Source organism: Sturnira hondurensis, unplaced genomic scaffold (genome assembly GCF_014824575.4).
Source record: "Sturnira hondurensis isolate 20B ecotype Veracruz unplaced genomic scaffold, ASM1482457v3 Scaffold0006849, whole genome shotgun sequence".
NCBI classification, from domain to species: domain Eukaryota; kingdom Metazoa; phylum Chordata; class Mammalia; order Chiroptera; family Phyllostomidae; genus Sturnira; species Sturnira hondurensis.
In genome coordinates this window covers 3,219,778-3,232,471 of record NW_028079480.1, presented here as the reverse complement: position 1 = coordinate 3,232,471, position 12,694 = coordinate 3,219,778, and the positions used below count along the sequence as shown (strand labels likewise).

General features: G+C 38.9%; 1 protein-coding gene across 4 annotated transcripts in view; it reads left to right on the top strand.

The window, feature by feature from the left end:
- Nucleotides 1-12,694, top strand: part of ENTPD1 (ectonucleoside triphosphate diphosphohydrolase 1) — a 102,401-nt gene that overhangs the window by 43,621 nt on the left and 46,086 nt on the right. For 3 of the 4 annotated variants that reach the window (XM_037050860.1, XM_037050859.1, XM_037050861.1), the window contains exon 2: nucleotides 6,225-6,352. The exons of the other annotated variant lie outside the window; for it this stretch is intronic. In XM_037050860.1, coding sequence (XP_036906755.1) covers nucleotides 6,225-6,352 — 128 coding nt within the window. The remainder of the gene's footprint in view (nucleotides 1-6,224; nucleotides 6,353-12,694) is intronic. 4 annotated transcript variants of the gene reach the window in all.

The following is a 12,694-nucleotide window of genomic DNA, read 5'->3' as shown; positions in this document are numbered from 1 at the left end:
CTAGAGGTATACCTGCATTCTTCTTATACTCAATATCATCATCTCAGAGAGGCCTTTCCTAACTACCCTATCCTCGCTTTTCATTTTTCCTTTCTTTCCTTCCTTAACAGTTATAATTAGGTAACACACTATAAATTGTACTTATTTATCTTGTTCATTGTCTTTTCCCCCAAAGTAGAATATAGCACCATGAAAATGGGGTCATTTATCTGTTTTGTTCACTGCTGTAGCTCAGAGCCTAGGGCAGGTCTAGTGCATAGCATAACATATCTAACAAATAAATGTTGAATGACTAATTTAAAGAGTAAATGAAGCACAGCCCTCTCCCCCAACAACAGCTATAGTACTCCCAAAATGAAATGGGTGAATCCATTAAATATCTAGAGATAGCACAGGACGAGATGACTACCAGAAGAACAACTGAGCCCTGAAGCACACTGAGGGGAGCACATCCTCCTATTGAGGCTGATTTTGAAGGAGACAAGGAAAAGACTTAGCAAAGAAAGAAAGACATTGGATTCCAAGTGAAGGAAATCTCAGAAATTTCCAGGAAAAGTCAGAACCCAAAATTCACCTATTCATTCAATTGGGAATACAGCAATGAACAAGCCAGGGGAAAAAAAGTCCCTTCACTCAGAGAACTTACATTCTACTGGTCATTATGTTAACCATTATGATCTTTCAAACAAATATCTGTTTATTGGAATGGTGAGATGGGAAGAGCTTAAATTTCCAAAGGGCTGGGAGATCTAGGTAGACCAGTGTAGCTTTCACCTGGAAGTAAGAAGCTACCTTAAATTCTTGATCAGGAAGAGCTCCAGCAATGTCAAGTATGGAAGGTTTCTGCAGCCACACAAGGTATGGATTCTGATAGGGAAAAGATTTAGAAAGGGAGTGAGGGATATCTGAAAGTGCTTTTGTAGAAGAGGTGGGGACAGGAACAGGAGCGGATAGCATCACAGAAGGTGACTGGTCTAAGGCACCCCCCTAAGGAATGAAGTGATTGAGAAAGAACTTAAAGCCCTAGTGTGAGAATAATTTAAATATGTCACTAAGAAGAACTCCTTGATGGAGAGAAAGAAAGATGGTAGAGATGGTGTGGAGACTTTGACTCTGGGAACTGGGGGAATAGCAAGGCCGGTTTAGGACCAGTTTCTTGAGCTTCAGTGACGGTTCAATCACTGGGCTGCGTAAACATAGGCAGGTCCATAGCGCTGCACTGTTTATTCACTGGTGCTTGTCTATGTTTGCTGCTTTGTTCTCTATGTGACAAGCCAAGCTTAGTCTGGATGTGACCTGTCAGAAACTGGAAACAATCGGAATCTAGTGAGTCACACTGGATCTGCAGAACTGGAAAAGCAAAACTTTCATTTTTGCCTGAGACCCACCACATCTGGCCAACACCCCAAATCTTATTATTAATGGAGTACAATTTTAAGATATCTTTGGTATCATGAAGTTAAGATGCTGAGATTTCTCTGTACAGAATTTTGACTGAGGATAAAATTAAATAATTCTGATCTTCACTCTGATAGTATACTAACTTCACTGTAATAGGATGTCATAATGAATGTTTCTGCAAGAATCAAAAGCCTTTCTTTTTCTATCTCTGACATAGCTACTTGTCTTGAAATCAGTCTGTGTCCACTCAAAGCTTGGGTTTCCTTCAACTTTGTTTCTCTGTTAAATGAAGAGCTGAAACTTCTACCTATTCTCTTACTTTAAACGGAAAATCCTTCTCATTTATCACATGAAAAAAAAATGGAAGGGAAGAGGTAGTCTTGAATTCTCCAGCATAATGAGACGATTCAAAGGAAAACAAAACACTTTGCCATAAGATACTTTTGATGAAAATATTTCATGAAATCATTTCCCATTGTATGATAGAAACCACATTGCTGTAATCCACAAGGCAAATGAAGGGCTTTTCAGGGGCCAGGCAGCCACTGTGAAATTTCCATACTAGAACTTGGCTGTGGCAGGCACGGTATTTGAAAGAGCACTGGGGGGTCCAAGAAGAGGAGGTAGTCACCTGACTGGTTCATTTTTCATACGTCCACCTGGACCCCCATGTCTAGCACTACCTGCCATAGGCCATAGAAAACAGTATTTTAAATTACGTCTCTCTGGGTAATCTAGTCAGTTACAAGAAAAACAAACCTGACTACTATTTTTTGTTACTAAAACTTTTGAAAATTGTGCATGAAAAATTCTTAAACTTTCTCTCTGATCCAAGTTTTTTCTTATCAGTTTCTTTAATAAGGAGAATGTAATGAAAGACCTGAATATAGTCTAATAATTTGGATATCATTGCATAGGCAAGGCAAATATGGGAAACTATATTTTCAACTGCTCAAGGATAATAATGAATTAGTAAAAATTCTTATTAGAAAAAGGAAGAAACACCAGGCTGTTTCCCACCTCAGAATGTTTGCTGTTGCTGTTCCCTCTTCCTGAATGTCCTTATTCTTTGTCGTCACTGGTGTTTAGTCATCGCTTAGGTCTTGGCTCAAATGTTACCTTCTCAGAGAGGTGTTCCTGCCCTTCAGTTGACTCCCTCCCCCCAACTCATCTTGCAAGTTACTATATAACGTTCCTTGGTTTTAACTTCCTCTTAGTGCTTATCATGACCTGAAGTCACTTATTTATGTACTACTTTCCTGGTTTATCTATCTCCCCAACTAGATTGTGAACTCCAAAGAATAGGAACCTTGTTGGTCTTTTTCACTGAGTGCTAAGATTAGTGCCTAGATAGATGGAGAAGAAAAATGAGATGGCAAAATTCTCATCCTTATGCAAACACAAGAATTAAATAAGGAGACCTTTTTGAACAGCTGGAAGAGGGTAAAGCATTCAAAATTCCAGTACAGTAGAAGCACTGTATGCTGCCATTGGATACTAGATTTATAACTGTTCATCCAAATCGTGTACTTGCTATAAGCTGTTTGTCAGTATCACGACTTTGGGAACCCAGAGGTAGGTAGTGAGTACTTAAGGGGCTCTCTTCCAGATTCAGAGCCCTGGCATCAAACAGGGCATTTCTGCCACACCAGTTGTATCAGGATGTTCTGACTTCAAGATATTAAAATCCTGACTTCAACTGGATCTAAGCATAAGTTTTTAAAAAGTATTTTATTGATTATGCTATTAGAGCTCCATTTTTCTCTCCTCTTTATTCCCCTCTGCCCTGCACCTCCCCTTCCCACCATAATTCCCCTACCTTAGTTCATGTCCATGGGTCAGTCATACATATAAGGTTTTTGGCTTCTTCATTCCCTGTACTATTTTTAACCTTCCCCTGTCTATTTTGTACTTACCATTTATGCTTCTTATTCTCTATACCTTTTCTCCCACCCTTTCCTTCCCCCTCCCCACTGATAACCCTCCACGTTATCTCAATTTCTGTGATTCTGTTCCTGTTCTAGTTTTTTACTTAGTTCATTTTTGTTTTCATTTTTTTTAGGTTTGGTTGTTGATAGTTTCTTGTCATTTTACTGTTCATATTTTTGATCATCTTAGTTTTCTTAGAAAGGTTCCTTTAACATTTCATATAATAAGGGCTTGGTGATGAACTCCTTTAACTTGACCTTATCTGGGAAGCATTTGATCTGCCCTACTATTTTAAATGATAGCTTTGCTGGATAGAGTAATTTTGGATGTAGATCCTTGTCTTTCATGACTTTGGATACTTCTTTCCAGCCCTGTCTTGCCTCTAAGGGTTCTTTTGAGAAATCAGCTGATAGTCTTGTGGGAATTCTTTTGTAGGTAACTGTCTCCTTTTCTCTTGCCGCTTTTAAGATTCTCTCCTTCTCTTTAATTTTGAATAATGTAATTATGATGTGCCTTTGTGTGTGCTTTCTTGGGTCCAACTTCTTTGGGACTCTCTAAGCTTCCTGGACTTCCTGTAAGTCGATTTCCTTTGCCAGATTAGGGATGTTACTCTTAATTATTTTTTTCAAAAAAGTGTAAGTTTTATGGAAATATTGGATCAGGGTTGGTTGTTCCAGGAGCTCAGAATGCCATCAAGAACTCATTCTCTTCACTTCTGCCCCGCCATCATTCAATATCATCCCATCCAGGTATGGCAGTGTCTGAGGAAGAAGAGAGAATGCTTCTTCTCCTTTCCTAGACTTGCCATAGCAGACTACCTCCAGAATCTCATGGACCATTTGGGGTACATACCCATTGTTGAACCAATCACTGGTGAGGGAGTGAGATTACGTAGATCAGTCTTATCCCTGAGTTGGGGGTTATCCCTTTCCCATGAGGTGTGTGGCTTGATTGGAGGAGTAGCAGGGATCTGAACAAACCTGAGGTTCTTTGGGGAGTGGAAAAGGTAGGAAGTGTAGTATACTTCTTCTGTTGTTCTTTTGTTTGGAAGCAGTAGATAATTGTGTTGCTAAAACTTTCCCCCCTAAGTTTTATACTGTTTTATCTGATGCATAAGTACTGGTTCAAGATTCTAGAAGTTGACCTTGTGCCCTGTTGGTGGGATTGCAAATTGGTGTGGCCACCATGGGGAACAGTGTAGAGGTTCCTCAAAACATTAAAAATAAAACTATCTTATTGAGCCAGCAATTCCACTTCTGGATACTTATGCAAAGAAATCCAAAGCATTAATTCAGAAAGATATGTGGACCCCTATGTCCATTGCACCATTAGTTATAATAGCCAACTATGGAAGTGACTTAAGTGTCCATCAATAAATGACTAAATAAAGAAGAGATGGTGTATACTACAATGGAATATTACTTGGCCATAAAAAGAATGAAATCTTATCATTTGTGACAACATGGGTGGGTATAGAGGGTATTATGCTCAGTGAAATAAGTTAGAGACAAATACTGTATGATTGCACTTATTTCTGAGATCTAAAGAACAAAAGAAATGAATAAACAAAACTGAAACAAAAGCATAGATATAAAGACCAAACTGATGATTGCCAGATGGGAGCTGGGGTGGGGGCTGGATGAAAAAGGTGAAGGAATTAAGAAGTACGAATTGCTAGTTAAAAAACACTCACAGGGATGTAAAGGACAACATAGGGAATATAGTCAATAATACTGTAATGACTATGTACGGTGCCAGGTGGGTACTTCAAATATCAGAAGGATCACTTTGTAAATTATATAGATGTCCAATGACTATTCTGCATACCTGAAAGAAATGTACAATAATATTGAATGCCAATTGTAACTGAAAAATGATTCTGGAGGTTAATGCAGATTGGAGACCCTATAGTTACTATCATTTGTATTAAGTCCAAGCCTCTGCTCAAGAGCTTGAGGTGGAGCTCCAATCTCAGTGTACAGATGCTGCTGCTGACCAAGAGGGGACAAGGAGGGGATGCTTGGGCTCCCTTTTTCAGCTGTTTTAATACCAGGCCTTGACCTTAGAGAAGTGCAATCTATCCTGGAGAACCCATCTTACTTCCATGTGTCTTTATTACTTTATTTTAGCTTGCTTTCCCAAAGCCTAAAAAAAGTTTGGAGATAGTTTGGGAATCTGGAGAGGAAGAGAGTGAATTGTCAGAGTGGAGGGAATGGGGCAATGATTCCCTATTTCCCTATACTATATGCTGTTCATTCTGATCAAAGTAACTTTGCCTTTTATATAATTCTCCTGAAGCTTTTCATGTCCCAAAACAAGGTGAGATAAGGAACAGAATAGATAAGATAATGAGAATGATGAAACAATCAAAACCTTACAGCCTCTACATTATTATTAATTAATATATAAATGTGGTGGAAATGCCAGGGGTGTGTCAAGCCACGAAATGTCATGTAGTTGTGGGACTTTGGTGTTTGATGATGTATTCTGAATACTTTTTCACATCTTAAACATTTTGTGGTAGATTTTAAAAACAAGGAGGGCATCCTTGCTTTTTGTTATTTGTTATTTGTACCTTGATAGTCTCACATGACTTATTAAACAAACTGCCCATGTGGGATTCTTCTCTCTCCTTGCTCCATACCTGGTCACAGATCTCATTCTGACCATTTTCCTCATGACAGCCCCTAACTCAGTCTTGGCCTTGCCTCATCACGTTTCAGACAAAGCCTTTTGTTTCTGAATGATCACTGAATTACTTCGAAAGTATGGATAAGGATTCTTTTTATCTGTCTTTGATGCCTCCAGGTAGATACTAGACCATATAGAAAGGGGAGGAAAATCAATGTTTGTTGATTGCTTGTTGACATTTTCTGTTTTGCTTTTGGTTTTAGATTCTGGGCTGAAGAGATTTTGTTCCAGAAATATACTGATCATCCTTGGCTTCTCCTTTATCATGGCTGTCATAGCTCTGATCGCTGTGGGGCTAACCCAGAACAAAGCATTGCCAGAAAATGTTAAGGTAATTCAAATCTGTGTGTGTGTGTGTGTGTGTGCGTGTGTGTGTGTTTATGAGGAGGCATGAGCAGAGGGAAAAGGGAGGTTATGGTAAGTCAGAATACAGGAGGAGTTGAGGTTCTGGAATCCCAGGAGCAAGTCACTATTAGATTAAGGAAGTAAAATGGAAACGGATGCTCATCTGGAAGAGCGAGTGCCTTGAATCAATTCACAATGGGAAGACAACTGTCTTTATGATTGTTCAACAAATAATTAAATAAATAACAGAAACAAAGGCTTCATTCACCACATCCATATTTGTGTTATACTGTGCTGATACTCTACTATCTGGTGCTATCTCTACTTCTTACTCTTTGTTTCACTGTGGATGTGTCACAACACTGTACTCTTTGTTCTTCTCACTCCATCATTATTACTATCACCAAAGTAGTCGGAAAGCTCTGAATGAAGCACTTTGGGAGTCAAAGATTGTGGGGAAGACTTGTTTCTCATCTCCAAAATATCAAAGAGCACAGCAAAATCAATTAAAAACACACAGAGAAACAAGTATCAGCTATAGTAATTTGAAATAAATTTATGAATGAACAGATTTCTTGTGAAATCTGTGAAATTTCCACATTTGAAGAGCGAGTTAATATTACTAAAAATAATAAGGGTCATTAACTCTGCTGTGATTTATTTCTCCTTCCTTTCAAATTCATGAAGGTAAAATTTCAGACATGCGTATCTCACAAGACCTTGTAATATGGTCAGTATTTTATTTAACCCATTAATTAGAAAGCATGTGGGTGAATTTAAATTTATGTTGTAAATACATCATTTTAATCTTTCATTGAAATTATAGTAAATACATATACAAGGATAGATCCAGAATATACTGATATATTATTGAGCACATATGTACATGTGGGTGGTGATGTAGTCAGAAGTCAACTTGACTGTGGAGGTCCTAGAATACATGTGCAGAAGTATATTTTCTTGTATTTAAAGATGGTAAACTGTGAGCCTAGAAATATAGATGCATATTCCAGGCTGCTGAAACTTTTACCACCCACCCAACTCACTTGCTGTGTAGCAGAAGCCTGGATGTTACACTGGCATCTGTTCACCATACAAATTCAAGTCAACTGGGACTGTGCACAGCAGCTCCTTTGTCAGCACGGAAGGCTGACACCATCTCATTGGCAATGGTCTCTTGCCTTTTAATGTTGAGTGATGTCGGCTCTCTTGGCAAAACTTCACTCACAGTTGAAGCCTCATGACATCTCAGTGCGGTTATTTGTTTACCAGTTCCAAAAGTACATGATTGCTTTCTTGATTTGACCTTTTTACATGTTTATTATTGCATCATTGGAGGGGGAACTGCCTAGGAGGCAAAATCCATGACAGACTTGAGTTGTGTGTTCCTAATTAATACTTGCCATGAATGACCTTCTTTCATTCTCAGTGGTCATCTTAAAGTCTACTGTGATTAATACTGTTGTGTTGGCCTGGCAAAATGGAACAGGGTCTTTGGCATTTTTTAAAAATAAGAAGCATGAGTATTGAAGAGCAGATGTTGGCATCTGAAGTGAATCTTTATACCAATATCACTGGTTTACTTTACTCAAAGATCATTTTATATATGCAAACGAGCCACTTGTTGAGGTTATACACTCATTTTAATAAGAACCCTGGCATATATTGAGGGCAAAAATATTTTAGGAACTTGTCTTTGGTGATGGCTTTAAGCAATGCATGCTGTCTAATTTGATAGTCATTAGCCACACACAGCTCATTTGATTCATGTTCTTCACTTACATTTCAAGCCACATTTCAAGTGCTCAGTAGCCTCATGTGGCTGGTGGCTACTAAACTGGTCGGTGCAGACACAGAACGTCTCTGTTGCTGCATAAAGTTCTGTTGTACATTGCGGCTTCAGAACTTGCTCTATGATAGTATCTCTGAAATCATTCAAAACTGTTGGATGAAGAGGTTACATGACAAAACATGTTTAAAATCTAAAATTAGGACCAATAAATGAGACTTTTTTCTTGCATGGTTTGTAAATTAATACCAAATATCATGAGCCACTAAATTATTTTGAGTAATTTGTTGGAGTAAATGTATTTCCTTCCAAAAAACTATGATTTATAGATAACATATTTAGATATTTATACCTGATACATTTGTTTTAAAACACATCATTTCTAAAATAAAATAATAAAAAACAATTAAAATTAAAAAATTAAAAACCCCACATCATTTCTTCATGACCATACCTCATTCAGCATCTCTTTATTCATTTGTTCACAAGTTTATATATCAATAATTATTAATTATTTAAGTGTTTAAGCATCTATGTCAGGTACTGGGCTACACAACTGGGAAGCCAGTATCGCTTTGACTGAGCTTATCATCTGGGGAAGGAAAAACATTTGATAGATGACACAAACTACTAATTACAATTATGATGAATGCCACCAAATGTAAGTTCTGGGGGCCAGGGAAGTTTCCTCTGGGAAAAAAATGACGTTAACAATAATATCTGAAGGATTATTAGGAGGTAGCTGGGAATGAGCTGGGTAAAGAGTATTCTAGGCAGAAGGAAACAAGTGCAAGAATCTCACAGCAGGAGATAGTTGGATACCTACCAGAAACTGGCTGGACAGCGAGAGTAGATCATACATTGGGTAAAGATGATGAGAGAGGTGGTGTGGACAGGGCCTTGCAAGTCAGGTCGAGGATTTTAGTTTTAATCCTAAACCAATGGGAAGTCAATGACATGGTCAGATTTGTGTTTTAAAAAGATCACTCTGGCTGCAATGAATTGGTGGCAGGAAGGATAAGAGCAGATTTAGGAGATTAGGTTAGAGGCTATTACAGAAGTTTGGAAGGAGGGGAAGGTTTTGAGTTCAATTTTTGAAGAATTGTTTTGTAGGTATTGAGTATGAAAAGGGAAATGTCAAAGAAGCAGTTGGACATTCAGATCTGGACCTCAGAGAAGAGACCTGTACTACCGAATGGAAATGTCACAAGTCACATTTCAATTTTTCTAGTAGCCACATTTTTAAAAAGTGGAAGAAGTTAGTTCAGTTTGTTCTTTAGATCCCATATATGAGTGAAATCATGTGGTATTTGTCTTTCTCTGATTGGTTTATTTCATTTAGAATAATGTTCTCCAGGTCCATCTACACTGTTGCAAAGGGTACAGTTTTCTTTTTTTTTCACAACTGAGCAGTATTCCATCGTGTAAATGTCCCATAGTTGTTTTAGCCACACATCTACTATGGACACTTGGGTTGTTTCTATATCTTGGCGATTGTAAATAACGTTGCAGTGAACACAGGGGTGGTTATGTTCTTTCAAACTAGTGTTTTGGGTCCTTTTGGATATATTCCCAGAAGTGGATAGCTGGGTTGAAAGGCAGCTCCATTTTCAGAACTAATAAGGAAAATGGGGACAGACTCATAGATGGAGAGCAGAATGACAGCTGGTGCAGAGGAAGGTTAGGGAGTGGAGGGATTGAGCAAAAAGGAAAAAGGACTCATGAACATGGACAACATTATGGTGATTGCTGGAGGGAGGGGGGTATAATGGGACTAAACAGTAGTGGAAAAATATACAATAAAAATTAAAATTTAAAAATTAGAAGATGTATATTAATTTTAGTAACATATTTTATGTAACCTGATATATCCAAAATATAGGGGTGGGCAAAAGTAGGCAAGAACTTTGACAAAGTGTGCTTGAGTATAGTAACTAGACTACAAGATGTGTAAATAATGAGGGCTGGCAATTTGAGCACTGAAGAGATTGTACCTAAGTGCACTGTGCCATTGTGCCATTCTTTTGAGTTAATGAAGCTACTGTAATAATCATAACCTGCATGTCTTTTTCCACATGAACAACTGTAAACCTATTTTGCCCACCCCATATTATTATTTCAACATTTCATCACAATAAAGAGTTATTAATGAGATATTTTACATTCTTTTTTAATTGTTGTTCAAGTACAGTTGTCTCCACTTTACCCTACCATGCCCCCCACCCCACTCATCCCCACCTCCCACTCTCAAACCTACGGCATTTGGCTTTGTCTATGTGTCCTTTATATATGCTCCTTGATGGCCCTCCCCCTATTATCCCTCTCCCCCCTCCTCTCTGGTAACTCTCAATCTGTTCTTTATTCCAGTATCTCTGCTTATGTTTTGTTTGCTTGTTTGTTTCATTGATTAGGTTCCACTTATAGGTGAGATTGTATGGTATTTCTCTTTCACTGCCTGGCTTATTTCACTTAGCATAATGCTTTCTACTTCCATCCATGCTGTTGTGAAGGGTAGGAGCTCCTCCTTTCTTTTTACATTTTTTTTAGACTGTCTTAAATTCCAGCATGCTTTTCCACTTATAGCACATCTGTTACAACCAGTCACATTTCCAGTGCTCAACAGCCACATGTGGCTAGGGGCTACCTCATTTGATAGCATAGGTCTAGACTAAAGACATATCTCTGATGTCATTGATGTGTTGTAGCCTTAAGAATGGTTAAGATCATAGGAATGGAGTAAAAAGTGAGAAAAGAAGAGGGTAAGGACCAAATCCTGAGGAATTCTATAATTAGAGGGTAAGTAGTAAAGGAATTTCTCCTAAACCACAGTGATAACATTGCTTTATATGGTGCTTAATAGTTTATGAATTATTTCCACTCTTAGTTCAATTTCTCCTTCCCATCAGTGTCGTGAAGAATGAAAGATTATCCTCATTTTATACATAGCAAAATGAGAGTCTTGAAGTTCTTAAAGGTGGAGGTGGGGCTAAGTTTTCTGATCCAGAGATTAATGTTCTTTCCATTTATCTTAGTTTTGCCAAACAACACATCTTAAAAGCAGGAATTGAATGCAGGATGTTTATATTGGGAAGTAATCCCCAGCAAACAGGGAAGGAGAGAAAGCTACCCCCAAAGTGTATTATGAGTGTATCACCACATTGGGCCCCTGCCTGATCCTCCCAGGACCCTCAGAAGAGCTGCAGAGAAAGCACTTCAGAATCATCTGCCCAGTTCTCATCCTCTGTTGGTTAAGGGTTGCCCCACTGAGTAACTCCCTGGCATTTCTGGGTTGGAACATGATTCAGCAGGGCTATGTGAGTACCATAGATGACCTACTAGGCACAGGAGAGAAGACCCTGAGCAGAAATAGAGAGATGAGAAGTATAGCTGGGGCTGGAGTAAAAGGTTGGCCAAGAAGATGCGAAGTGGCCACAACAGGTATCTGAAGCATCATTACACCTATTGCTTCTTGTAGGGGAGAGAGCATTTGTATAAATAGTTTCAATACAATAGACACATATTAACATAGAGATAAGTATACAGTGCTGTAGAAGCCCAGAGGAAGGAGTGCCAATATGCCTGGTCCAATATACCTGGTCCTGGTCCTGTGAAGGAGTGCCAATATGCCTGGTCCTATATCACAGAAGAGGTGACTTGGGGCCAAGGAATAAGGAATACTAAGGAGTTTGACAGAGGTGAGGTAGGGACCTCTTCCAGACAAAGGCCACATTGTGAGTTGCAGACCAGAGGCTTACAATAGCAAGCAATCTCTGGGGAATCACCAGGAGTCCAGTGTGGTTGGAATACTGACCATGGGGGCAGGAAGGAATTGTGGGAGAGAAGAATTGAATCTGAGCTTAGTATGGTGGGCTCAGGGGTGGACATCTCATCCATTAAACTGCAGTAGTACTCAAGGTTGGCTCTGTATATAGAAGCATCTAGAAAGCTTTAAAAATATACTCATGTCTATTTCTCTTAGCAATATTCTGATGTATCTCCTTGTAAGGGAAACAAAAGAAATAAATAAACAAATAAGACTACATCAAACTGAAAAGTTTTTGCACAGCAAAGGAGAAACCATCAACACAATGAAAAAAGTCAGCCTATTGAACTGAAGAAGATATTCACCAATGACACATTCGATAAGGGGATAATATCCCAAATTATAAAGAATTCATACAACTCAACACCAAAAAGAAGCCCAAACGATCCAGTTAATAATGAGCAGAGGAAAGCCCTGGCTAGTGTAGCTCAGTGGATTGAGCGCGGACCTTCGAACCACACAATCACGGTTCGATTCCCAGTCAGGGCATGTGCCTGGGTTGCAGGCCAGTTCCCAGCAGGGGACTCACAAGAAGCAACCATACATTGATATTTCTCTCTTTCTCTCCTTCCCTTCCCCTCTAAANCCTCTTCCAGACAAAGGCCACCTTGTGAGTTGCAGACCAGAAGCTTACAATAGCAAGCAATCTCTAGGGAATCACCAGGAGTCCAGTGTGGTTGGAATACTGACCATGGGGGCAGGAAGGAATTGTGGGA